The sequence below is a fragment of the Anopheles arabiensis genome, chromosome 2, assembly GCF_016920715.1.
Source record: "Anopheles arabiensis isolate DONGOLA chromosome 2, AaraD3, whole genome shotgun sequence".
Taxonomy (NCBI): domain Eukaryota; kingdom Metazoa; phylum Arthropoda; class Insecta; order Diptera; family Culicidae; genus Anopheles; species Anopheles arabiensis.
The window spans coordinates 22954928-22980773 of record NC_053517.1 but is presented as its reverse complement, the minus strand read 5'-3'; the positions used below and the strand labels follow the sequence as shown (position 1 = coordinate 22980773).

At 49.3% G+C, this 25846-nt stretch overlaps 3 protein-coding genes across 6 annotated transcripts; 1 reads left to right on the top strand and 2 right to left on the bottom strand.

The window, feature by feature from the left end:
• Window positions 1-9: 9 nt before the first annotated feature.
• LOC120898721 (calmodulin) lies at window positions 10-17532 on the bottom strand. 4 transcript variants are annotated; one of them, XM_040304950.1, is made up of 4 exons: window positions 17360-17532; window positions 7221-7830; window positions 1612-2311; window positions 10-1513 (listed from the first exon to the last, which is right to left on the bottom strand). In XM_040304950.1, the coding sequence occupies exons 2-4, from the start codon at window positions 7221-7223 to the stop codon at window positions 1356-1358; spliced, it is 861 nt and encodes a 286-aa protein (XP_040160884.1). In that variant the 5' UTR covers window positions 7224-7830; window positions 17360-17532; the 3' UTR covers window positions 10-1355. The 4 variants fall into 4 exon arrangements, with proteins under 4 accessions (XP_040160884.1, XP_040160902.1, XP_040160892.1 ...); XM_040304968.1 differs by lacking the exon at window positions 17360-17532 and having other exon boundaries at window positions 7221-7301; window positions 7530-9305; XM_040304958.1 differs by lacking the exon at window positions 17360-17532 and having other exon boundaries at window positions 7221-7421; window positions 7530-9304.
• A 949-nt stretch (window positions 17533-18481) lies between these two features.
• Window positions 18482-20074, bottom strand: LOC120898714 (vacuolar protein sorting-associated protein 37A). Its single transcript, XM_040304927.1, has 3 exons — window positions 19690-20074; window positions 19408-19600; window positions 18482-19341 (listed from the first exon to the last, which is right to left on the bottom strand). Exons 1-3 carry the CDS (start codon window positions 19731-19733, stop codon window positions 18619-18621), a joined length of 960 nt encoding a protein of 319 aa, XP_040160861.1. The 5' UTR covers window positions 19734-20074; the 3' UTR covers window positions 18482-18618.
• Window positions 20075-20390: 316 nt separating this feature from the next.
• Window positions 20391-25787, top strand: LOC120908581 (integrator complex subunit 3 homolog). Its single transcript, XM_040319753.1, has 2 exons — window positions 20391-20465; window positions 20535-25787. The coding sequence occupies exon 2, from the start codon at window positions 20777-20779 to the stop codon at window positions 24386-24388; it is 3612 nt and encodes a 1203-aa protein (XP_040175687.1). The 5' UTR covers window positions 20391-20465; window positions 20535-20776; the 3' UTR covers window positions 24389-25787.
• Window positions 25788-25846: the final 59 nt, after the last annotated feature.

The window sequence follows — 25846 nt, the reverse complement described above, 5'->3', positions numbered from 1 at the left end:
AAACATACATAAAATTCCTTAACATTTATTGATGTTTAGTGTTACGCTCAAGATTGTACACGTGGGCAAATGTGGTAACGAACGTTTGTGACTTTCCTCAAAAGTTTGGTACGTGATTATGCGTGTTTGCAATGCAATGTTAAATAGCATCTTTCAATATGTTATCGTAGTATAGTTTTGATTTGCGAATATTGATGATTTATCTTTTACCGTCAGCAACTGTGGAAACAATATTAAACTTTTTAATGTTTTACCCTTCAAGATGCAAATGCAAAACATTGCGTTATGCAGCACTTCGCGCGTGCTACACGCAACTGTTTATGACATAGAGAGTTTTACAAGCCTTAAGAAATTCGCATACACAGTCCAAAAATACTGAACATAACTGGCCTATAAAGTAAGTGCATCGCTTACAAGATGAATGTTTTAATAATGTCCCCATACCTATTAGCTAATAGTTCGCATTCACGTGTACGTTGGCGCAAATCGCCCCCCAACTCAACCACACTAAGACCACACGCTCATCGTTCAACAATGATAAATGTACAGTATTAACCAGTGAAAGGAAATGGCTTGAAAAGCTAGATTCAAATAAATTCCATTTAAACAGAGCTACCAGATTAGCCGCGCGCCGGTACCGGCTTGCGTGTTGTATAGAGCACGTTTTGCGCAATCCCATACAGCTGTGCGCAAGCAACATCATCCTTGCGGTTGATATGTTTTCCGTTAGTGGTCCGTGTACAGTACCAGACATATTTATCATAGTAGGCGAACACAGTGAGTGCATCAACACGGTCGCAAACGGTAGCTGCAAGAGGAGAAAAACGATTTCGGAAAAAGTGTTATCGAGTTCGCGAAACATCTGTTTTGCATCATCTTGGGGCGTGCTTTCCTTGCTAGCGCGGTAACGTGCTTTTTCACCTAATCTCTCCTCCTTATTTCCTATCAAATGGTATGTAGTAATTGCTTCTTTTTTTATATTTTTATCCGAGTGTATATTTTTGTGTTTATTAGTTTTTTTTTTGTTGGTTTTGCTTTCTTCATGTGAAACAGTAAATACGATGGAAAAAGACTTTTAAAAATTTGGCTTTTTTAAGTTATATGCGAGCACAGTGCGTTTTGTTGTTGTTGTTGTGGATTGGTGTAATTTGTGTAATCTTCGCCATTGTGTGTGTGTGTGCACTTTGCAGAACATTGAAATTGCGGAGTATCATTGAACGCTAGCGCGTTCCTTCACACCTATCCAAATGTTACGATGAAGCGAAAATACGATTAAGTTGCTTAAACTGCCGCCGTAGTATTTTCGATAAAATTGGCTTTGCCTGTCCTTTGGCACGCTGCCTCGGCTCGGCACCTTAAACTTGCACATCGAACGACGGGGAGCGCTGGGAAACGATCTCATCATCCTCATCGTTTTCCTGCGAATCTTCCGGCTCGCCGAGCGCGTGCACAAACTCGTAGAAATCGATCCGCCCGTCACCGTCCACGTCCACCTCCTTGATCATATCCTCGACTGTGTGTGGCGGGGGGGGAGAGAGATTGAAGATCATAATTTGGATCACATTTTTTAAATTAACGACAGCACAGAAGGACCGCACTGACTCTACTTACTCTCTTCCTCGTCCAGATCTTCGCCCAAACACTGCAGCACCGCGCGCAGATCGGACGCGGTAATGTAGCCCCGGTTGTGCTTGTCGAACACCCGGAACGCATCGCGCAGCTCGCGCTCCTCCTGGTCGGCCGACGTTTCCGCCACCGTGTCCGTCATGTTGGACATGATGTCGACAAACTCCTCGAAGCTGACGTTCCCATCGCCATCCACGTCAATCTCGAGCAGCATCTCCTGCAGCTCCTCGACCCGGGCAAACTGCCCGAGCGAGCGCATCACCGTGCCGAGCTCCTCCTTCGTGATCGAACCGTCGTTGTCCTTGTCGAACAGCCGGAACGCCTCCCGGAACTCCTTCATCTGGTTCTTTGAGATGAAGCGTTTGTTTAGGCTGTAGCTAATGTTGGTGCCGGACGTGAGCGAATCGGTCGTCTGCGAGCGGCGCTGTTTGCCGTGCAGCGGCACGTTCGCACCACCCTCGACGAACACGTTCCCGTCCAGGCTGGAGCAGTCGCTGGGCGGTTGATTGAGGCTGTCCTGCCGGTACGGATCGATCGGGGAGCGGGAACTCGACCGACCGCCGCCACTGTGGCCGCTGGTCGAGTCGGGACGATGGGAATGGTACTGCTGCTGCTGCTGCTGCTCATTGCCCGCGTTCGGTCCCGCCTCCGGTGCAGTCGTAGGGTCGTTGTTTGTCTGTCGGGTCTGTTGGGGTTGGCATCGGAAAGCGGTGAGAAAGGTGAGAAAAAAGGATAATATTTGCTTAGGACTGACGGTTGTGACGTGGAAACGATAAAAACATACGCCCGTTTGGGGGTTTCTGCTCTTCTGCTTCTACCTACTCTCCCTCCCTTGTTGATTGCATACCTAATAGGTAAAGCAATTGAATCAACACACATGGCACGGAGAAAGGGTTCCTCCGGCACAACGCTGTGAAACCCCCGGTGAATATCCTTGCCGTGTTTTGTAATCCTACCGTTGACAAGTGGTGGTAATACGAGAGGATCAACACGTGTAAACACGGGTGAAGTGAAATGTGACGGCGTGAAACAGAAAACAGGCCATTGCCACCCTCACCACCACACGCCATTGCCGGTAGGTTGTCGATAGAAGCGATATAAATTTAAATTCTTTTGCTTCTTTTTTGTAGGTATTTCTATCGCATCCAAACGCTGCCGGAAAAGAACGTCTTCCATCCCAGCCCCTGCTGCTGCTGCTCCACCACGGCACCGCAAAAGGCACCGTTGTCACGTGCCAAAAGGTGGTTAATATGATTTGATTGACTCCGAAATGCAATCACGAGCTAACGCGCCAAACACGTTTTTAAATTGAATCGAACAAAAACGCCACTCAACGCGCGGGCATCCTGCAACACACCGAACGAAATGGTTGGAAATGGTGAAAAACTCACGTGAAAACAGCATGTGAAAACAGAAAACCAGTACTCGGTCGGTATACACTCGGTTGGGTTTGCGGAAGCGAAATGTTTCACATTGAAAGGTCGTTAGTTATTTATGAACGTTAGTAAACAATTGATTGCATTCCACAGTAGCAGCAGCAGCAGCAGCAGCAGCCAGTCGGCATGAAACAAATGCGCTTGGGTTGGAAACGTGAGGAAAGTGGGGGTACTGCTGCTTTGTTATAGTACTTGGCACAAAATTAAATGATGCCAACGATAAAAATCGTCCCTTTTGCCCTTCCGGGTTCAGTCGCGGGCTGTTCAATGACACGTTTGAAATGAAATGTTTGCCAATGACAGCTTTTGCGTGGGAAGGGGCCGCCGTTTACCCCCGGGTTTTCCGGGACCGTAAGCAAACAATGAAAGTAGTATAATTTGTATGCTTTGCGACCCTTGAGAGAACTGAATGGGCATCTGAGCACAAACAAAAAAACCTCCCTAACGTTTCTCAATGGAAAGCATTTAAAGTGTACCGATTTCATCGCTGGCGGCATGCTGCAAACGCTAACGGTGATAAGGGAGAAAATAGCCGCACTCCTTCCCATGCAAATAGTATTGATTTTCCACCCATATTTTATGCGTAAAAGTTATGCGTTATTTCCGCTTCGGATTGCGTTGCCCGTTTCGTGCGGGAAGGACTCAAAACTCGGCTTCAAAGTGAATTGTTGGCAAATATTTGACGAGTTTTTGATGTTTCTATATACCCGGCGGCTGACGGTGGTGGTACGGCGTTTGTAACGAGCCCTTCCCCTTGCCGTCCCGTTTTGTCGATAATTATTGGCCGGTGCGTAGGCTGGTCCGGGGTATCAATTTCGGCCTTTGTTTGCGCCGCTATCGATGAACTCTTTAATTTTGTGGGGCAAGAAGTGGACAGCCATTGTGGAAAATGGAATGAAACGCATTAAATGCTGTTAAAGGTGTAAATGACGATTCTGATGGGTGTAATAGATAGGTGGAAAATTGAAGTACTCTTCGCGCAAAGTGTTCCTTTTTTTTGGCAATTTTGAAAAATTCATAAAGCGAGCTCTATCTCCTCGCCACTGCCGTACAACAGCAGCCAATTAGCGCACTTCGGGTTCGGGTTGCACCATCTGGCAGGCGGGCCCCATTCCCAGTACCACGTGTCCTTTGATGCTTTACTGTGTGTGCGCACCATGTTGCGTTAATCATTTCATCATCATCATCATCATCATCATTACCGTCATTTTATGACAAAAATCGATTCACTTGTTCCTTACTGTTCGGGTGGACATTATTCGGAAACATTATCACAGCACGTCGACAATAGCAAATGACGCTACACGCAACCGGCACCGCCGGTTCTCATTATCGTCATCGGTCGATTTCACGGGTTCATGGGCGCCAGCGGAATGTAAAGCAAACAAAGTGGCTAACAAGAAGAAAAAAAAAGAAAGCGCCGAACATCGATGTCGTCGAGAGCAACAAGTCGCGTAAGTGGGATTTTGAGCCGCCGGTTGTTTTTCTTCTTTTTGCGTTAGGGTGTTTAGAGAGTTTTCGTGAAATTTAGCAGCAATTCAAGGCACTGTGCAAGCACGTGCACACTCACCACCATCTGCTCATTAAAATTCGTGTGTGTGTGCTCTCGTTGTGGGCGCTGAGCGAAAACTTAATTATAGTTAGCTTCGTCGTTTTGTGCAATGGTTGTTTGGAACGGGAGAGACTTGGAGCCTGGAAGTCAATTCTGAACGTCTCGCAGACCTGTGCCGTCTGTTCGCTTGGGGGCTGCAACATTTGACTCGCGCTGAGCAGCTTGCCGTAGACCATCCGAAGACCCGGAGCAACAGGAGGATCTTGCAACTTTAATAAGTTCATTCCCTGCTTCAATACTCGGGGGAAATTTGATTGACATTAAGAGCAACTTAGAGCTGTTCGGCTAGCCGTTCGCTCTTTGGCCAGTGTATGTATTAAAGCAATATTCGTTACCCCAGGGCTGAAAGTACGCAATACCAAGCACGCAAAAGGGACACTGAAAGTCAGCAAGTTTAGCAAGCAGTGGTGCTTGCATCGCGATCGTCGAAGAAATAGAAGACGTTGAAGGGACAATTTTTCTTACTTGCGCATTTGCTTTGTAGCGCGAGGTCAACCACCACATGGCACGCACAGGAGAGTGTGTCTGAGCGAGGACAGAAAAGTATCTCATGTGATGTAGGTCCTCTCAATACCGTGTTGGTGTGACAACCATTTCTCCGCATTTCTCCAGGAGTCGTGTGCCAGGAGTCGTACGAGTAGCAGGCGGTGGCGTTGGAAATCGTCGCATAAAAGATTGCCAATGTCGTTACACAGCTTGATGCTCCTGACGACAACACCCCCAGGAAGGAGAGTACGATAAAAGCTAATGGTCGAATAGTGTTTTCCCCCGTCGAGTTGAACGGTTGACCTTTGTCCGGCGCGGGGCTTTATTTCTTTCCACTGAAGTCACCGGCATTAAATGGCACTTTCTTCAGATTGTAGAGGTTTAATCTGTCATGGAATGGTTTCGGCAACACTCACTGGTAGTGATTTGGTCTTTCCCATTCCGTAAGTCGTAGTCGTGTAAGCCGATTCCAGCTGAGACATAGCTCCACAGAACAAGAGGTTGTGTGTGTGTGTGTTTGTGTGGAAACATGCATGAAGTATGTTGTCAAAGTTTTCGAAACCATTAATGGGGAAAACCATGGTTTTACAGTTGGGTAGCTGGCGCTGGCACTGGGTAGCTCGAAGGAACGAGAGACGTCCCCGAATAGGCACAGGCTGTGTAAAAGGGCGTGTTCGTAAGAAACCTGATAAAATCTCCTGTGTGATGTAAAATTAGATACAGTAACAGTCCCCGATCGGGGAAAGCTTTTCCCCGGGTATTGTGTAGCGCAACTTCCCCGGTATCGGTATAAGCTGTTGCGTTAGCCCTGCTACGACAGTTCGCCACACCGTGCAGGAGCGGGAAGGCAAGCCGCCAAGCCTGAGCCATCAGAAGAGGAACTCCCATTACTCCGAACCTGCGCGATAACTAAATAGTAAATTTATTATTAACATATGCATATGATTTACACGCCGGAAGCGGTGGAAAGGCACGAGACGACTGGTGTGTTGGTACACTTTATCAACTCCCTTATCTCTCGCACCCGCACCGCATTTCTGAGGACCCAACTCATACGTGCAGGGCGGCTGGATGTGAAAGCATGCCCGTAAACTAACTTGCGTGCGCTTTTATTGGGCCCAACAACAACGCCGCTTTGCCGATTACGAATTTTCGACGGGTGGGGGGATGCCCGGGAGGAGGCGCGCCCTTTCTGCTAATGACTAAATTATTACGCTCTTTGTTTCCGTATGCGTGTGTGTGTGTGTGGAAGAGAGTCAATGGTTGGGAAATAAGCCTCCGACCCGACTGCGACCAGACCGCGAATCCGGTAATCAGTTTAGGTGGATTAATTTATGGCAGATTAGAGAATATGTATTCATCAACCTTTGGGCAACGTGTTTCGGTGGGCAACGAATGAACTGTAAACGGGGACGGTGACCCACCAGCGTGGGAAATATACCCTGCCCCTCCTCTAAGCTCTATCTTGCCGGAGAAGATAGCGTCCGATAGCGCAAAGTGTGGTCCCTTAGTGTTAGGGTGGGAATGTGTTCAGGTGTGCGCCGTATCTTCGGTACGATAAGATGCTGCCCGCGTTGTGTGTCATTTAATTAGCATTATCCTGCACTTTATGGGTTTATTAAGAGGATGAGAATGGCTGCAGAGGATCCTTTACATTGTTGTAGACTGGAAAACGGGAAATTGAATTGTGTTGGACCGTCTTCTTGCTCCGCGTTGTTCCTTTTTGTGTAATTGAGATGTTGGAAGTACTTTAAAGAGTATATACCCTCTGATGCGCCTCTTCTGGGTAGAAAAGTTTCTTCTTCAATAGCTCTCCAACCCCTCCCGCTATAGAATCTAATTATCTCAACAGCCATATCGCAGCGCGAAAGTAACGCAATTTGTCCTCAGCTCTCAAACGTCAGCCAGAGAAGTTCGGTGGAAGCGTGTTTCCCCGTTTTTTTTTGTGTGTTTGACGCATTTCTCACGTCCGATGGCTGCCAAAGCCGGCCTTTTGGAGACCGTAAAGAGTTATGGCCCTTTTTGCTTGCCCTCCCCTCAATGCTACTACTTCTACTCACCATGATCAGTTGTCTGATGTCTTTGACGAAGGTCGATGCAGTGAGAAAGTTGTTCACCGCCGAGAAGATTTTTCCTTCCAACTTGAAACGGTTTTGGGGGGTGTTAGTATGCTACGTAGAATCCGTCGTGATGGTGGTGCTGGTGATGGTGGTGGTTTTGGTGACGGTGATGCTGGGTGCGCTCGTGCCGTCGACCCTGTCCTAAGGATGGTGGAGTGCCGATAAGGGGTTGAGGGAACGATAGGAGCGATGGGGAATGCGGTGGCACGGATGCAGGGTGGTTTGCAGGGTTTGTTGGAGTTGCCTTACCACAGAGGAGCGCAATGATTGCGATTGATGATGATTGGGGAACGGGTTGCTGATTATGAAGTTTCACTCCTCTGCTTTCTCTCACGGTTGCTCTGCTAGGCTGCACCCGTTAACACCGTGCGACATAAAACCGTGCTGGAACCATGCGTTTATTCTGTCACACTGTAAAAGAAACACATCACATCCACACAAGCACGTAAACACAGTTCCCACCACGATATTGCGATCGATCGATCAATCAGTGTTTACGAGGATCGTTACGGAGATTTGCGCAGAACTACGCTGAATTCACCACATCATACTGGAAGGTGAGAGAAGAGATGATTAAAAAAGCAATGCACACGTTCAAATACAGTTCAAATGCCGGGCCCGATGGGGACACAATGCCGCGTGCAGGTCTTCTTGCAGGACCTGCTCTCGGGTGGAGAAGATCTTGCCAACTGAATCTCGATACTTCTGTCGAGAGAACCAAACCAAACAGCCCCTTGGGATGACGCACACGTTCCGGTGCAAAGTTAGCGGCCACCACCACCACCGCTGCTGCCAGTGTGTGATTAACGAAGGGGATTTCTTCAAAGTTTCGTTGTCGTTTGTTTGATGTGCACAACAACAATCGTCATCGGCACATGCTTGTTCATTCCTTTCCCGCCACTGCTGCTCGGGCGTACGTTGTCCACGTACGAATCTGCAGACATGCTGTGTTTGTTTTACTCTTTGCATCTACACTGCCAACACACTGTCGTGTCGTTCATGAATGTGTAATATTTTATCGGCTCAAGAGGGCTGTACTCTGTCTCACCGTAGGGACACCGTAGCTGGGGTGAGTTGTAGGACACCGATATACCCATTTGTACACCATATATCGGTATGTGCTACTGTGTTTAGAATGCAGCCCGTGCGTGTGCCTGCTGCCTGTGATTACCCCACCAGCGGTGGCCCCCAGAAGCTGCGCTCGCTCGCTCTGTCCATAAATCGTTCGGATTGGCGGTTCGAAGTTTATTGCTCGCTTAATGTGAATGTAAGTGCACCAGATTATAATCTCGCACTAGACGGAAACGGCGCGCTGTAAAGCACACACCGCCAGCAAAACGGTGATGATTTATACTTCCTGGTACAGCAAGACACGAGTGCTCCGGCTAAAATTAATAGCTTTAGTAAAGATAATTAAAAAAGACGGCGTTCCAAAACACTCCAGTGTATTTCCATTTCCTGAGTGCTGCAAAACGGGTAATATAATTTGCCAAAACAAGCCTTCATCCTAACGAGAAGCGCACATTTCCGCTTGCATTTATCGTTAGTGCGGAGTGTTTATGCACTTTTTGAACGCAAGAAATACAACGCTTGGGGGGAAAGCTGGGCAGCTCAACCACTTCTTTCGCGTTTCAGTTAGCAGCGCGCATTAGCACACACACACAAAGCACAAGATGAAGCATAATTAGTGTACGAAAGCAGGTGGAGACATGCGTACGGGTAGAGAAAGCAAAGCTAAAACGGAAAGGGCCTCGCTCTGGCTTAAGGACGTTCTCCAGCAAGGCAACGGCACAACAATCGGTTTAAGACAGGTCTTGAGAATGGGTGGGGTCGTAGCAAAGAAGCACACAAATTTATCAAGCTATGGAAAGCAAAAAGGCAGCAACAAACAAAAAAAAACGAACCTCCGATGCAACATAAAACTTTCGCCCCGGGAAGCAATAAAGCGCGCACAAAATATGCTGCCAAGGCGTCGAGTTATTCAGGTCAGTTTTTGCTTGCACTGGGGCCCAGCTTTTTTGCATTGGATGGGATGCTGGCAGAAACTTTTCCACACCCCCCCTCCCCCTCCCCCTTTCTTTCCGGCAGCGTGGTTCGTGTATATAGTTCGTTAAATGGGAAATTGTGATGCAACAAAGCAGTGTGAGCGTGAGAGAGGTGGGAATTATGTTAGCGCAGCTTTGACTTCCGGATCCTGGTAGTTTGGGGCGGTGCCGTAGGGAAGGGGAAAGGGTATAAAAGGGAAGGAAAGGTGTTGGTGGAAAGTGTAGTTTTGCAAAAGTTTTTGGTTTTTTGTATCCCTTGGCTTCCACTTGGCTGTTGGGAAACGGTACAGGACTTCCCTTGTGGTCCGGTACCTTATCGTACGGAATGCGAATAAGCGCCCGTTGGCTGCTGGCATGCTTAACAGAGAGCTAGCGAGAGTAGCGAGTGACGAACGGCACACACACACACACATACACAAGGAGACACAACATCATCATCATCATCATCGGCACGATCACAAGCACAGGCACAGGTCGGTACGACACCTACTTTGCGGAACTTTTTCTCGCCATTCTTCGCCTTGGGACAGAAGAGCGACACGGACGCTTCCCGTTCGCCCGACTCCTGGCAGCACATGCAGGACCGCTCCATCTGCCAGATCTTGCTGCCGGACACCTGGATGTAGCTGGCGCAGCGGCCAATGCACGCGAACGAGGGGATCGGTTTCGGCACGCAGCCCGGATACTGCAGCACGTGGATGACGGGCGTTACCTGGCAGTCGTCTGAGGAGTAGTGTGATCCACCGTCCTCTGACGCGTTCCAGTGGTGGTGGAGAGGAGGGGATGGCCAGGAATGTTGAAGTCCACGTGGATTTGTGCGTGTGTGTGTGTGAAGAGTGTGATGGAATGTACGAGAAAAAGAGAGAGAGAGAGAGAAAGAGGCACAGAAAATGGGATACAATAGTTTAATTTCCAATGCTCCAAAGCTTCTATTTGCTGCTACCCAAAAAGGTTTGGGGGTAATGGGTTAGTGTAAAAAGAGAAAAGAAAAAAATGGTGTGACAGAAATTTGGTTTGCTCTCTGGTGGTTGATTCGTTTTGGTGGTTTGTCGATGGGGTTTGGCGAAATTGAATTGTGGTGAGGGAAGCGCGCTCGGTGATGGTGATGACGATGGGAAATGGTTGCTGCTTGCACCCTGAAATTGTAAAGCCACATATGTGAATGCACGCGAAACAAATTGGATTAGGGAGATAAATTGCGTGTGTGAGTGTGTGTGTGTGTGCGAATTATTAGCTGACCAACAGACACTACTGGCCTGGAGAGGGAAGGGGAGGGACCATGTGGATAAGCAAACAAAATCGACAGCGTCGTTTCCGTCAACCTGATCGATCGGCACCGTTGTTCGAACTGCAGCTGCAAAAGCAGGGATTTGTACCACCAGTCAACGCAACCAGTCAATGATGGGTGTTTGTTCCCCACCATTATCTAATGGAGTTCAATTTGTCAGCAGTAATCGGATTTGTTGGCATCTCCCCGAAACGTCACAATACTCCGCCGTTTGCCGTTGGTGCAATTCAATCCACTACGACGACACTCGATGCACACATTTTTTTAGCACAAAACGTCGCATCTTCACAATTTATTGCTTTCCTCCATTTAATTTCACCAACACACACACACACAATCGGTACGAATCGACGGTTTATCGTAGGAGGATAGGGTTAGGGTGCTATTTTTATTGCAACCCGCCTGCTGCTTCGTGGGAATGGTTGCGATCGAAATCGCAAAGGGAAGTGTGTTTTTCCAATTGGATTTTTTCAGTTAGACACGGAGTTGGTATGACAACGGTGACGATAGCAAATCGATAGGCAATTTATGGCAGTTCCTGCCGGAGTGTGCCCGTGTGCGCTATAAATCTGTGAACCCACTGGACAGAAAAGGACTACTAACCCAAACCTCCCTAGGAACTACTTCTAGGCAGTGGTCGTAAAATCAACACCATAAGGATAGATGCACAAGAATAAGCTCACGGTATCGTTAAATGCAATTTAATTATTTTGCTGGCACTTTATTGCTCCTTTAGCAATGGAATAATTTAAGTTGAATTGCAAAAATCCCACACATAAACTTTGTCTGAGCAGTTTAAGACCAAAATAAGGCTATTGTAGCACAAAATTACGATTATTGCATTATATTTGACTGCTTTAGATCTCCAGGGTCGGGCCTAAATCTGGCCAGCGTGGGATAAAGTTTTGTGATTAACTTGCTTGTTGAATATTCATCATCCGATGCCGGTCGTCGTTGTCGTTCCTTAGCCCGTTCAAAATCTCAGGTTGCTTATTTCGAACAACCTTTGGAAGCTTTTCCAAAAGGTATTTCTTTTACTTGTGTGTGTGTTTTGTCTTTTTGTTTGTGTGCATGCCAGGAGGAATTGAGGTAAAATGAAATCCCTGCTTCACGGAATTGCTTAGATGAGTTATGATGTTTTAGCAGGACCAAAAAGAGAAGCTATATTTCTGCAGAAACCGACAAACTCTCTGAAGCGGGAAAATTGGTTTTGCTATGTCCGACTACTACTACTACTGCCGTGCTTTGGTGCTTTGTGAGTATACGTGCTGTTAGGCTCACATTTCTGTACGTCCATGATGAAGCAGAATGGTTGTGGATCAAGGTGTCCAAGGTCCAAGAGGGGATCAATTATAAAGGGGCGAAGAAGCTTTGGTCGGAAACTACCGGTTAAGCCATCGAAATCCGAATTCGAAATTCTTGTGTCCTTTCTTGATTGTGACTTTTGCTTTGATATATACAAAGGTTGGCCACCGAACGAGGTAATCCCAGCACTGGACTCTTCGAAGTCTTTGATGCTCTTCGTTTCGTTCCATCGAAAACTTTCATCGACACGCCAGTATCGACGGGCAAAAGTAATAAATCTGCGTTCCCGTTCCTCTTTTTCATCACATAAACACACACGGCGAAGTCTGGCGAAACGTGCTCTTTCAAGAATATCATTATACCACCATAAAGCGAGCTCCCTCTCTCTCTCTGGTACACTGAACATTGTGAAAGCTCTTCGTCCTTTTATTTGTTGCTTGTTAGTGCTCCCACACGCAACTGCTTCTCGATTTGTGTCGATTTGTCAATCCGCCCGCTCCCCCGACAAAGCCGAACGAACAAAGACGTGACGTGATTCGTGTTGTCAAACAACTCTTCAGCTATCAGGTCCTGCATATACAGGCCCATCTGTCCGTTCTTCGTCCCTCTTACGCTCTAGAACTGCTGCTAGCAGTTCATCGACGCGCCGGCATGTTGACATATTTGGACACTTATGTGCCGTGTTTGTCCCATACCGCCCAATGGCTGCCAATTCGCAATTCACACCTCTCACACGTTCTCTTGGGATGTGTAGTTTGTCAAAGTGAGCTGGCACTAGACACTAGAACTTAACTAGGTGAGGTCGAATCGATGGACGGCGGATGTAATCAAACTTTGTTCCTGCCATCATCATCATACTCATCATCTTCATCATCATCAACAGCGACACTACAGCAAGCACCAACGCTCCTCGTTATGCGCGTGTGTCCTTCTCTTAGACTTTGGACGTTGGAATATGGTCTGTCGGAACTCCCGGACATGAAAGTTGTTTGATTATGAGACCCACCCCACGTTGCGGTGTACGATCTAAGCAAAGCACACGGTGGGACGGGATGGCAGGTTTTATTGCAAACCGGACGAGATTTGCTGGTTAAACACAGCTGGTTAGCTCTATAATTCTAGGAGGGACGACACGCCGCGATACGACGTCCCCGGGCCAGCGAGGTGTGCCCGGCATATGTGTGTATGTTTAACTTTTGTCGGGTCGTAATGGCCATCTGTCGCCCGGTCAGTTAACACGCTCTTTGACTTTGAACTGCTCTCGTGCACCACCATAGGGGGTTGGGAATTTATGCGTTTCGTTCGATGCAGAAAGGAAAGCAATGAAGTTAGCGCACCACCCCCAAAAAAAAAAAGGCGCAAACTTTCCACGAGGCGAAGCCATTGAACTTGTCAACGTTAGGTTTCGTTCAGTAATCGCGAAGAGTTGATAGAGACCGTACCATGGGAGGAATGGCCGTACCGTCCTATGGTTGAAAGCTTAATATATTGCAGAACGAAGCTGCGATGATGCGTTAACTCTGATTGAGTTTTATTGAGTGAACACAACGACCAGAGGACGATGGCACAACGGATTAAAAGTTAACGTATGTTACGAACGTTTGGTAGTATTTTTCCTCGGTAATAGTCATCCTCGAAGAAGAACACCCATCATGTGATTATATTCGGGATATTGGCTGAGGGATTTATGGATACGTTAAAATGGGTGCTGTAAATGGGAGCAATATGGATGATTGGGGGAGAAGAACTAATAGTAAGCTACTGGTGGACGCCTCCTATGCTGTCCTAATTGGGTCACCAAGCTGGGAGCAAACGGTTATCGATCCATATTATTGCTCAGTCCATCCATAAAAAGTTGTGAAATGGTAAAAAGGACAGTCAGTATCAACTCGTACGACTTAACGACATGCCCGTCTTGGGTTCAAACCTCAAATGGACCGTGCCGCCATACGTAGGACAGACTATCCTACTATGGGAGGAAATCAATAAGTCACTGAAAGCCAAGCAGATAAGTTGTTATTGTTGTTGTTGTTAGTATGGTTTAGAGAGGCTTTGGCTCCTGCGGAGTTCTTTCGCCTCAAAACAGATAAGTGGTACAGGCCAAGCCTTGACCGACAACGGTTGTTGAGCCAAAAGCAGAAGAAGGAGATTCCTGGAATACATTTAACGATTTAAAGTCAAGTTAAAGGGATACTATAGAACGTTTTGAGCCACTGAAAGCCAAGCTCGCCAGTACTGCAGGCAGGCCTTGACTGTTCCAACATGCTAATAATTGTAAAATTGAGCGGATTTCGTGGTAAAGCCGTAGAACCAATCGTAGATCATCATGATCATCTTGTTCTAACAAAACAATGTGCCTTTAATCTTCTTCATTGTTCACCATTAGTGTCTATTTTGAACAATGCAGAACAATTATAATTACCCTAATAACGGACGCTCCGGGTAGGATATGATACAGCACAATAAGTATTTCCAGCATTCACACGCCCACTTACACCGACCACACACACACACAAGCTGAAATGAATGAACACCTTTCCCTTTGCCACGTCTAACTATGCTCAGAAAGCCAGAAAAGGGTCATTTATCATGCCAAATGCCATGTCAAAGAAGAAACAAAAAACGGCCCCCATTACAACGAAGGAAAACTTCAGCTCGCACAACTCCCACAAGTACAGACTGTTTAGCGATATTGCCTTGCCATTGCAAGGGTTTTGTCGGTTCAGAGTGTGGGAGATTTCGATTAAAAATGGCCAACATCAATCATAATAAGCTCCTGGAGTAAGCTCGCTCCAGGCGGTAACAAGCAGGTGCAAGCATAGGTGAGCGTCTTGTTGTTAATAGATTTCTACGCGCAACGGTTGCAAACATCATCCTTTCCAGCCTGTGTTGGTCAGTTATTTGCCATTTTTAGGAAGTGCTGGAAAGGACAAAAACATCTTCCATTGTACAACAGTACGGTAAGATAAGAGCCACCGAACACCGAACATGGAGCGAAAAGAGAAACACTTGAATGTAAGTGATGATTTCCGTACCTCCGGTTGATTGTTAGGCCCGTGGGAAATTGGAAACGCAGAAAGAATGATAACCCAGGGCAAAACACTACAAAATCCATACCAGATTAAGCGGTACAGACCGACTGGCGGTACGAAGTGTAGCAGAAGAGGAAAAACAATATCAAAAAAGTGCTGTGATTCGTAGAAACCCACGTTTGAGTTAATATTCAAATAACAGGACTTTATCTTAACTACCGAGAGAGAGAGAGAGAGAGTACCGGTGATGAAGCAAAACGACCCATACCGAACGGTGAGGAACCGGGTTTCCCATTCGTAGTTCCGTGTTTGGAGCAAAAACAAAAAGAAGAAGGTTATTACCATTTAATAAAGAAACTTCTAGTCCCTTCTGTGCTTTACTTCCAGGATCGTTGAGTAGTTGAAGGAGATGTGCCCGTGACGCAGACAGAGCCCACTTGTTCTCACTGCTCAACGAGGAAGTTCAACGTGGAAGCTCAACTTGTTCTAGAAAATCCATTGGAGCAAAGACAGTGGGAAATGTCTCTGCAGAACACGCGGAACAGGAAATTCAAGCAAATCAATTCGATAACGAACAAAATGATGCCCTCAGGAGAATGCGTTTAGAAGCGAGGATATACAGTCGCAAAAAGGGCGTAGGTACGCGCTGTACATGTTCCCGCTGGCATGCCTTAAAATATCACCCAAATACTTCCCGCACTGGCTGTGGTTGATCTACTCATCCTTCTACTAATGATCGGGAATCTTCATCCCCCTCTGGATTCTGTTCTGCAACCAACGTCAAGCGGATGCATAAAACTTCCATGGAAATTGGTGACACACAAACACAAACATTAAGGACTTGAAAATTGCGACTCAATGGGGGAGTGCATTCAAGGAATCGCTTTATGCCGTCGGAACGGGAAACGAGCGTGGAACATTCCAACCAAACAAAAAAAACCTCCAATAGGACCTTCCAAAAACCCCAGCATCTTTTGTGGTAACTCTGCCGGCGGGGTTTTGATACGATTACCTCCGAACCTCTAGGCCACCGTTATAAGATTCGCTTTAGTTCCGAACAACAGCTAACACAGAGAGAGGGAGAGATAGAGAGATAGAAAAAAATTGAGTTTTTGATCAGCAAAGCGAGATCTTCTAAAAGGATGGCGCGGGTTGTTTTACGGTATAATGTACCATACTTTACCGCCCTGGGTTCCTTTGCGGGGAATGCAAGAACGGTTGTGTTTCCTTTCACTGGGTGAAAGCATCCCGAGGCGCTGTGTATGTGTTTTTGTGTATGTTGCTGCAACTGGGAAGGCTGTGAAAATGGTTTTGTTTGTGTGTCTGTCTGTTGGTTGAGAAAATTGTGGCTTTTCCAGGAAAAACAAAAACGGTTGTAAAAAGCAGCAATTCTACTGGAAGGGTGGGATGCCTTCGTGGAAGAATAGCGGCGGTCCGTGCGTGTGTGCGGTACGTTGTGCACAATAAAAGCACAAAATGCCTTTAGGGTGGGACAGAGTAATTGGGGTACAAACGGGGCTGAAAAGAAAATGACAACTTGCTAAGGCAAGGAGTATGCGGGTTGATTTGAATTTCATTATCCGCTCAGCAGCGCATCCCTGCTGAGTGCGATTCGGTCAGCTTTCGGTCGTCGTACACGCGAAGTCCTCTTCCCATTCCTTTTCGTTGGTATATTGTTTAGAAATTCTAGAGTTGATTTTCGCATTTTTTTTTTCGTTGCTAAATCTTTAAATCCAGAATTGTGTTTGTACAATCTTACTAAAAAAATAGACACAACTGCACCTGTGTGTGGTGTGTATACTTCTTCGATCCACACCATTCCTTGTGGTTGTCCTTTTACTTGCCACTATACCCAAGGTTAAGGAAGAGTGTTTTTCCCAATCTCAACGCAGCGTCAGATGGCCTTGCCGCGTGCCACATAAAAAACACACTCACACACAGCACGATAGAAGAACACTCAGCCGCAGTGCCGCACACACATAGAGTATTAGTACGGGTCAGTACTTAGACGTCAAGGCCTACTCAGTTTGTTGTGCAGTTCAACTACTCCTTCTCACGCGTGTTACACATCCTTTGTGTTTACTTCCCCTGTGTGTCCTGTTTACATACGGAGAGGGTGTACCATACAGCTTCAACACACACACACGCACACATGCACACACGCACACACTTGACACTGATTCTTCATTCATTCCGTGTACGGAAACATTCGCCAAGTTCTTCCCACATTCCCTCAGTATCAAGCTCAACCCACACCGGGGCTTAGAATGATTGGGAACGCAGTCACTGCTGGGTTTGGGAAATTGGTAACACCGTTCACTGGAAACTAGAGTACTCCTCCCAAAACGATAACCTCTGGCCCTTTTTCCCAAATTTCTGCCTTCTGAAAATTAGCACAACCCTACGCACTCTGTGGTTGAAGTGACGACTTCAGCACTGGCAAGCGCTTCCGGTTTAATATGGAGGGGGAAGGAGGAAAGATTGAACGAATTCCGACGCTTTGGAGACCACTTGGGGGCAACACGATCACCACGCAACCGTTCAGCGCGCACTTGCTACCGAGAATGAGCGTCCCTTCCGAGTGTGCGGGCCTGTTTATTATATCCTGATCCCGGTGTGGCGTGGCCGTGGCTCTTCGTATCGTTCTCCGGAAGCTCTCGCACACTGCGGCTCACTCTCCCGTACGGAGCGGATATAGGGGAGGGTAGGGACATTGTTGGATGTTTTTCCCCAAAAACGTGCCCTCCTCCCGCTGGAATGGGTGGAGTGCGGTTGTTCTCGCCGCGAGCGGTCGGTGTTTTTGGGCGACCCAACCGAGCGAGCTTCGTACTGTGAGAGACAAACCCCACGTTGAGAAGGTAGGCCACCGTAGGTTGTACTTGCGCTTTCGTGGAAGTGACCGTTGTACTTGAGCCTGGTGCAGCCGGGATGGATGAAGTTAATGGTATTATTTCGTAGAGTTGAAACGGCAACGAATTACATGGCCATAGCCATGAGGTAATGGTGAAAAAGGGGTGTGAATTTTATTAAATATTAAATAATTAAATATGCATTTCCTAACAACATTCAAATGTCAATTACTACAAAGTATCTTACTAGTGTGGATACCAGACCATCCTAAAGCCGCCACTGACTACAACCCTGCAGCATCATTGCTTACGTTACGTTGCTTCTACGCTCGGGATGTTCAAACAAAGAGTTTCTTGTTTTATTTTTTTTTCTTTCATTACGAGCAACATTGTTAACAATGCTCAAACATGCCTAACGCATTGTTTTGTGTGTCCTCATACCGTAATCCTTTAAGGACGACCATGTTAAACAACACTGTTGCGTGCGCGCCCAGTGGGTGGCAGTCGGTTGGATATGTGTCGAGTACACGACCACCACGGTTGCCCTCGTCGGTGGGAAAGAGAGCCCTTCGCGATAAAGTGCCGCGTCCTAACGCAAGAGAGTAGTGTGCGCGAGAGCTCTCCTCGCTTTACTGCGTCTGCGCAATGTTTCATCAGCGACATAAGCAAAATACCGAAGACGTTTCATTTGCACCGAAAGCTTGCATTCGGCACCAGAGCATGTTTATTGCAACAGTACATACTATGATCTGCTCACACCGCGGATGGGGAAAAATATCACAAGAAAGCGCACAACATCTCGCTCTCTCCCGAGCAACCTCAAAATGCGGCACGCTCCAGTGCAGTCAGCTGCTGCACCAGCCGCTCCTCTTTGGCTTTCCGCATCGTGTACAGCTTGCGGGACTCGATAAAGTTCTGCAGGAAGGTGCCAACGTCACTCTGGCCGGCCAGAAAGCGCTGTGCCTCGTCGTCGCTCTTGCTGTCCGCGGTCGAGACGGCAATCTGCAGCAGTTCCTTGATGTGCTGGGGCGAAAAGTCTTCCGCCTTTCGTTGGTACCGTTGGTTCATCGATTCCCACTGCTGGCCCAGCTCCTTGAACTCGAGCGCCAACGATTCGAGCTTCGCTTTCCGCTCCTCGACCGTCTGCTTGCGGGCGAGATTGTCGACGGCCAGCGACTCTATGCCCGCCAGCAGTTGATCCAGCTCGTCGTTCTGGTGCTGCAGGAAGGGTAGCTTGGCGACGAACTCTTCCAGGTAGTCTTCGTCCGCGTTTAACCGGCTCAGCTCATCGGTGGTGAGATTACGCAGTCCGAACGGGTCCGGTTCGTGCGAGGGCGAGAGCATGGCATTCCGATTATCGACACCGTAGTCCGGTACGTTGCCATTTCGACACTGTTGGTGGTGTTGGTTTGCTGCAGCAGCTGCTGGTGGTGGTGGTGCGTGATGTTGGGGTGTGGATTCGTTCACAAACCGGGGAGGGTGTTTTTCAAATTCCCGCCCCACTGCCTGCACTATCCGCCCTAGATCGGAATGTATGGTGTACTGTAATGGGAAGTGGGGAAGTTACTAAGCATTCAAATGGGAACCGGATGCAGCAAAAATTCGTACGTTCAGTATCCCGGGAGCATTTTCAATCTCTCCAGTAGTGCCATTAACCCACGGATGGCGAAGAATCGGGCTCACGATGAGCTTTGGCTTTTCGTTTGGAAATCCACTGCCCAGCAGGATGTTGATGGCAATTTCCCTTCCGCCACAGTCAAAGTTGACCAGATATTCTTCGTTTTCCTTCACCTCCTGTACGCTGTGCGTGATTGAGAAAGTTGAAAGAATCAGTGAGGAGGAGGTCGCTGGATGATTGCAACATGCATAACATTTCCCATTAATACTCACTTGTGGTTGAATATCTTGAGCGTATCGATCTGCCGTTTGCGCATCGTTCCGAATGTGACGATCCTTGGACGTGCAGATGGTGATGATCCAGCACCGTTAAACCAGTACGGCCTACGACGATAAAGACATTTGAGGGCGATAATTTGATTTGGACACGGTGAATCAATCGGACAGGTTGAAGAAACGATGATAATTTTGTGGTTTGTTTTGGTTACGTTTGTGACGTCATGAGTTTGTGTGTATTTCTGCGAATGAGAAATGTCAAAGATTTGCCGAAATTTTCGAAAATAATCTCGAACGTTTTCTGCAGGGTTCGTTAACTGGAAGAAGGGCAAAGGATTGAATAAAACCGAGATTCTACTGAAAGCAGCTAAATTTGGAAAGTCGTGCAATGATTGCACTCCTCACGAGGCTAAAGAACACTAGATAGATTTTCTCTTTCATCTTTCATTAGCTTGTACATTTTTAAACAACGGCTATTATCAATTGAACAAAGGCTAGACATGGATAATCTTAAATGTCTTTACTGTTGGAGGATAAATTTATTGCAATTTTATTACACATTTCGTCAAGTGAATTGAAATGTAGCATACATTTTGCATGAATTTCCATTGATTGATTTTTCGAACAAACGCGGCTGTTTCCGAAACTTTCGAAAATTGCGTTTACATCAGGACTGTCGGCTACTCGGCTAGTTTGGTCTCGTTTTGACAGGTCGGAGTTGCACGGCAAAAAAAAAGGAACGGGTTGCTGCTGCTGCTGCTGCTGCTGCTTTGGTAAACGGGGACGAACAGCGATTGGCCAACACTTAAGAAAACGGTGAACGTGAATCGTTCTTCTTGCAGCGCGCCAGCTCACCGTGCTGATTTGTATGCGTGTGCGTGTGCCGTGCGTGACACGCTGCTGCTCGTGCTAGCCCGCCCCTTGCGGCAGGTTTGTGGATGTACACAACGCCAGAAGAAGAAGGGAGGCTTCACCAGCTCCGCTAGCGAACGACGACGACGATCATCCCCCTCCCCCCGGACGCGTCGCCGGAAGCGGTACGCGGGGATCCAGTCGACGGCTCGGTGCCGTCTCCACGGCACAGATGGACGCGAGCGGGAAGGGTGCCGCGGGCTTCGAGGGCAAGCTGTTCGTGCAGACGATCGACGCGCGCGATGAGAACGAGGAGAAGTACATGCGGGCGTACCGCGCGTTCGAGGAGACGACGGCCGGGCTGAGCGATAAGGACTTTCACGATCTGCTCTCCTCGCTGGTGAGCAAGGAGAAGCAGCATGAGGAGATTTCGCTAGCGCTCGTCTACATCATACTGACCGACCCGAGCAGTGCGCCGAAAACGTACCGCGACCTGACGCTGCTGACCCGGGACGGGCTCGGGTTCGTAACGGCCAATCTCGCGATGCTGGTGGCGGAGAAGTACCACAAGCTGACGGACGTCGGGCGCAAACAGTTGCTGTGGTTGCTGCGCGAGCTGATCAAGAACCAGGTGCTGAACGTGGACAATCTGGCGTGGAACATTCTGCGGCAGGCGAGCGGCGGTGACATCAGTCCGAAAAACGTTGCCCTGATCGAGGGGCTGCTGGACATTTTCACCGAGCATCGGGCGTGGCTGGAGAAGGACCAGTTCCTGGTCGGTACGGTGGCGTACACGTTCGTGCGGCTGATCGAGGACCACTTCGGGCCGCAGTTTGTGCATCTGCGGAATCGGGAGGTGAAGTTTGTAATCTCGCTGATACGGGACCGGTTCATGGACATCATTCCGCTCGGGCGGGAGTTTGTGCGGTTGCTGCAGAACGTCGGCCGGATACCGGAGTTCGACCAGCTGTGGAAGGACATGCTGTACAACCCGAAGTCGCTCTGCCCAACATTCAACGGCGTGTGGCAGCTGCTGCAAACGCGAACGAGTCGGCGGTTTCTGCGCGGCCGCCTGACGCCGGACATCGAGCGCAAGATCCACTTTCTCACCAGCAACGTCAAGTTCGGCAATCAAAAGCGCTACCAGGACTGGTTTCAGGAGCGGTACTTCAACACGCCCGAGTCGCAGAGCCTGCGGTGCGATCTGATCCGGTTTATCATCAGCGCCATCCACCCGACGAACGACATGCTCTGCTCGGACATCATACCGCGCTGGGCGATCATTGGCTGGCTGCTGACGTCGTGCACGAACGCGGTCACGCTGGCGAACGCGAAGCTGGCCCTCTTCTACGACTGGCTGTTCTTCGACCCGGCCAAGGACAACATCATGAACGTGGAGCCGGGCATACTGGTGATGTACCACTCGATCAAGAACCATCCGCTCGTGAGCTGCACCCTGCTCGACTTTCTCTGCCGCATCATGAAAAACTTCTACCCGAAGTGGGAGGATCGCATCCGGACCGGGATCTACAACTCGCTGCGCAAAATTCTCGAGATGAAGGTGATACCGAATCTGGTGCCGTTGTTTGAATCGCCCAAGCTGGACCGCGAGCTGAAGGGAATGTTGCGCGAAACGTTCCGCGAGTTTTGCGTACCGCCGAACAGCATGTACATGCATCCCGGACCGCCCCAGCCCGGCATGGAGACGCCGATGATGATGCACTATCCGGGACCCGGTGGTGGTGAGCAAGTCGATCAGCATCCGCCTCATCTAATGCATCCGTCAATGATCCACACGACGGTACATCCTGGCCAGACCGATATCACCCAGCTGAATCGAATGGATCCCTCTCGGAAAGCACATGACAGTGGTGGAGGAGGAGGCGGAGGTGGTGGAGGCGGTGGAGGCGGACAAGTTGGAATGGGGCCAGGATGGCTCGCCTTACGCGGACCGATGGCTGCTGGTGTCGGTACAATGCCCGTGACACAGGGCGCACGTGGAGGTCCTCCCGGAGGACCTGGAATGATGCTCGCCGGTGGTGGTGGTGGTGGTGCTGCTGTCGCGAGTGGTGCTCCTTTCAGTGGCGGAGGCATGGCGGGCCCTGGCGCCGGTACCCCTTTCATCAAACCAGAACCTCCCCGAACAGACAGTGCTGCGAAGGCAGCATCGACAGCGGCCTCAGCGGATGATCCCAAATTCAGCGACGATGAAGACGATGCAACCACAAAACCCGCAACGACGACGACGACGACAACAACAAAGACGGAGGACGTGTCGGATGATGACGATCTGCCGCTAGCCAAGGTACGCCTGCTGGAGAAGCCGGCCATCGCGAAGGTAGCCCTGCCGGACACGCTGAACGGCCACCTGGAAGAGTTTCTGCGGGAGAAGAGCGTGAAAACGTTCGAGCCGCTGCTGCAGTGCCTGGGCAGCTGCGGGAAGGCCGCGCTCAACCAGGAGCAGGAAAACTACCTCACCGAGAGTGTGATATCGGTCATTAAGCAGACACTGCCCGACAAGAGCTACTTCCCGGCGTCGAAGACGGACGACAACCTGTCGGAGAGCATCAACTATCCGCTGTTTGCGGCGTACCGGTTGCTCTATCAGCAGGAGGACTCGTGCAAGAAGCGCGTGATGGCGCTGCTGGTCGCGATCGTGACGCGCGTCAGCGTGGCCGGCTACATGCTGCTGTACTTCCTGAAGGTGCACGGGAAGCTGCAGGGCCGGCGGAAGGAGACGGCCGGCGGCAGCACCGCGTTCAAGGCGTCCGTGTACGGTGTGCTGTGCGATGCGCTCGACTCGGTCGACTCGGTGGACGAGTGCATCGAGAAGGATCTCAACCTGCTCGAGAAGCACAACACGCAGATGTTCCTGTGGATCCTGCCGGACATGTACCGGGAGTTCAAGCAAACCATGCTCAACAACACGACCGTGCTGCGGCTGCTGGTGGGCTGCATCGACGCGAACAACCTGGGCGACATCATCTACAGCATCACGCAGGGCAAGCTGATCCTGTTCGACGAGGACGGCATCGTCGAGATACTGCGCAAAAGCCTCGAGTACGAAACGTTCGAGCAGGTGTGCATCTGGCAGCTGGTGCAGGCGCACGACATCCCGCTCGAAACGTTCCAGGAGATCATCCCCGAGCTGGAGTCGGGCGCGCACGCGGAAGCGCTCACCGCGATCCTGCTGCTGCTGCGCGCGGAAAAGCCCACCACCGAGCTGGTCCGGTTGCTGCTGAGCCGCGAGACGGAATCGAAGCACCGGGGCGACCCGTTCGTCACCTCCGTCCTGCGCTACTGGTGCCAGGAGTTTGAGGAGAAGCTGTCCGAGCTGATCGCCGCCCTGCTCACCTCGAAGTACCCCTCCAACTCGCCGAACAAGCGCAAGCGGCCGTCGAAGAGTGCGCAGCAAAACACGGCCCCCACCTCGGAGCAGCTGCTGAACCATCTCGAGCACTTCCGGCGCAGCTGCCGGCACGGGAACGGAACCGGCACCGGGCTGTTCGTGCAGAACGACATGCAGCGCGCCCTGCAGCAAGCGTTCACCCACAGCTCGGAGAGCCAGCGGAAGCAGTTCAGCGATCTGTTCGCGCTCGCCGCCGAAGACGAAACGTCCACGACGGTGGGCCGAAGGGGCACGAGCAGCCGGGGCCGGAAGGCGCCCTCGAACAAGAAGGAAACGGCGGCCGAGAAGGCGGCAGCGGCGGCCGCCGCGGCCCACGCCAACAACAGCAAGAAGGCGGCGGAAGCGTCCGCCAAGTTCAGCGACGACTCGAGCGACGAAGACTGGTCCAAGCAGAAAGCCTCGAAGCGAAGGAAAACGCTCAGCGATTCCGATTGACACCGTTCGCCGGTGGAACTGCTGGTTCGGCGCCGGATGGTGTGGCGGGCGACGCGGAAGGTAGTTGTGTACAGTTTGCTGCGGTTTGCGGCCTATTGCCAATAATGCCATTCGATGGACACAGAACCGCGTGAATGGGGCGGCACCAAGCGATCAGTACTTTGGTTTTGTAAGGCCACCAGGGGGTTAGGGGGAGGGGGGGAGCGGGAAGAGCAAAACGTTAACCGATCCGCGATCTGTTATGTGAGTGTTGGGAGTGTGGCAGAGAGTCCAGATCGCATCCACGTGCGCACGCACGCACACAAATGTATCGCTTGTCCCACTTTTTTGGGCGCTTCCCGTGTTTGGTTTGCCCCGTTTGTTGTGGTAGAGCATGTTTTATTATTTTTTTGCTATCCCACCGCTTGGGAGAGACCGTTTTTGTGCCTGTTTTTGCTTTTAAACATCCCGATCGTCGGTTTTTGGGGGTTATTAGACAACAAGAAGATCGGCTTTTATCCATCTTCTCAATCCAGAAAACTAAAATCAAGGCCCCCGCTATTTTAGGACACGTTCGTTTGCCATGCTAAATGAACGTTTGTCGGCAGATGTAAATGTAGGTAAATCAGTGAGTTGCAATATGGTACAATATCGTTCTAGATAGACATCTCGCCGCGGCCATTCCGTCGTGTGATATTGTCAACGTTTGTGCGTGAGTTGGGCACATGTGTTAATGTATTTTTTTAATTGTGCATAGTTTTCTTGCTCCAGATTTTAACGGGCCTGACCTGCCTGACATACACACCAACCCTTCTCCCCCAGTCGGTCGGTGTTGTATTTATGCTCTACCCATAAAGCGGGGCGGGGGGAGCGAAAAGATGCGAACTTTATCGCAACTCTTACAACGTTCAAAGAAGCTAACCGTGTCGTGAAACACATCACACTGTACAATAATTGAAAAGGGAGATAGGAAAGGAAGTGCGAAATAGGTTGGGCGACGTCGTCGTGGTGTGCGTGCGTGAAGATAAAAGCGCGATCGCGCGATACTCATTCAAATGGATCGTCATCGTCATCGGGATTGTGGGAAGGATAGGTTACTACAGGTGGATTCTTCTGCCGCGTGTGTCGCATAATCAAAAGCCGGGACTAAAGGAAGGTCTTTTGCCGAGTGAGGCCCCATCGGCGGTTGAAGCCAGGATCGCGGGAGAACGGATCATCCAAAAGCACACAGCCGTTAGGTTAGGTGGGTAGATGGTCGTTAGGGGGGAAAAGGGAGATACAGACAGAGAGAGAAAAAAGAGGAAAAAGTTAGAGCACTGCTACAAAAGAATATACACACTTAGAAATTGCGTAAAATATGTAATAGTATTTCTAAAAAAAATGTTTATAGATTAAATAAAGCGAACATTGATGTAAAGCATGTTGTGTGTGTATGTGTGTGTGTGTATGCGGGTTCCCTGTTGGATGTGGATTCATAAC

Excerpts from the sequence above, each read along its gene's own strand:
- LOC120898721 (XM_040304950.1), bottom strand. Across the intron at positions 1,514-1,611 it reads AGATCTGGACGAGGAAGAGA|TCGAGGATATGATCAAGGAG; the intron begins GTAAGTAGAGTC and ends CGCCACACACAG.
- LOC120898714 (XM_040304927.1), bottom strand. The coding sequence starts at position 19,733 with ATGCGCAAACGGCAGATCGATACGCTCAAGATATTCAACCACAA. Across the intron at positions 19,601-19,689 it reads CTCAAGATATTCAACCACAA|CGTACAGGAGGTGAAGGAAA; the intron begins GTGAGTATTAAT and ends AATCACGCACAG. Across the intron at positions 19,342-19,407 it reads ATGCTCCCGGGATACTGAAC|TACACCATACATTCCGATCT; the intron begins GTACGAATTTTT and ends TTCCCATTACAG.
- LOC120908581 (XM_040319753.1), top strand. The coding sequence starts at position 20,777 with ATGGACGCGAGCGGGAAGGGTGCCGCGGGCTTCGAGGGCAAGCTGTTC.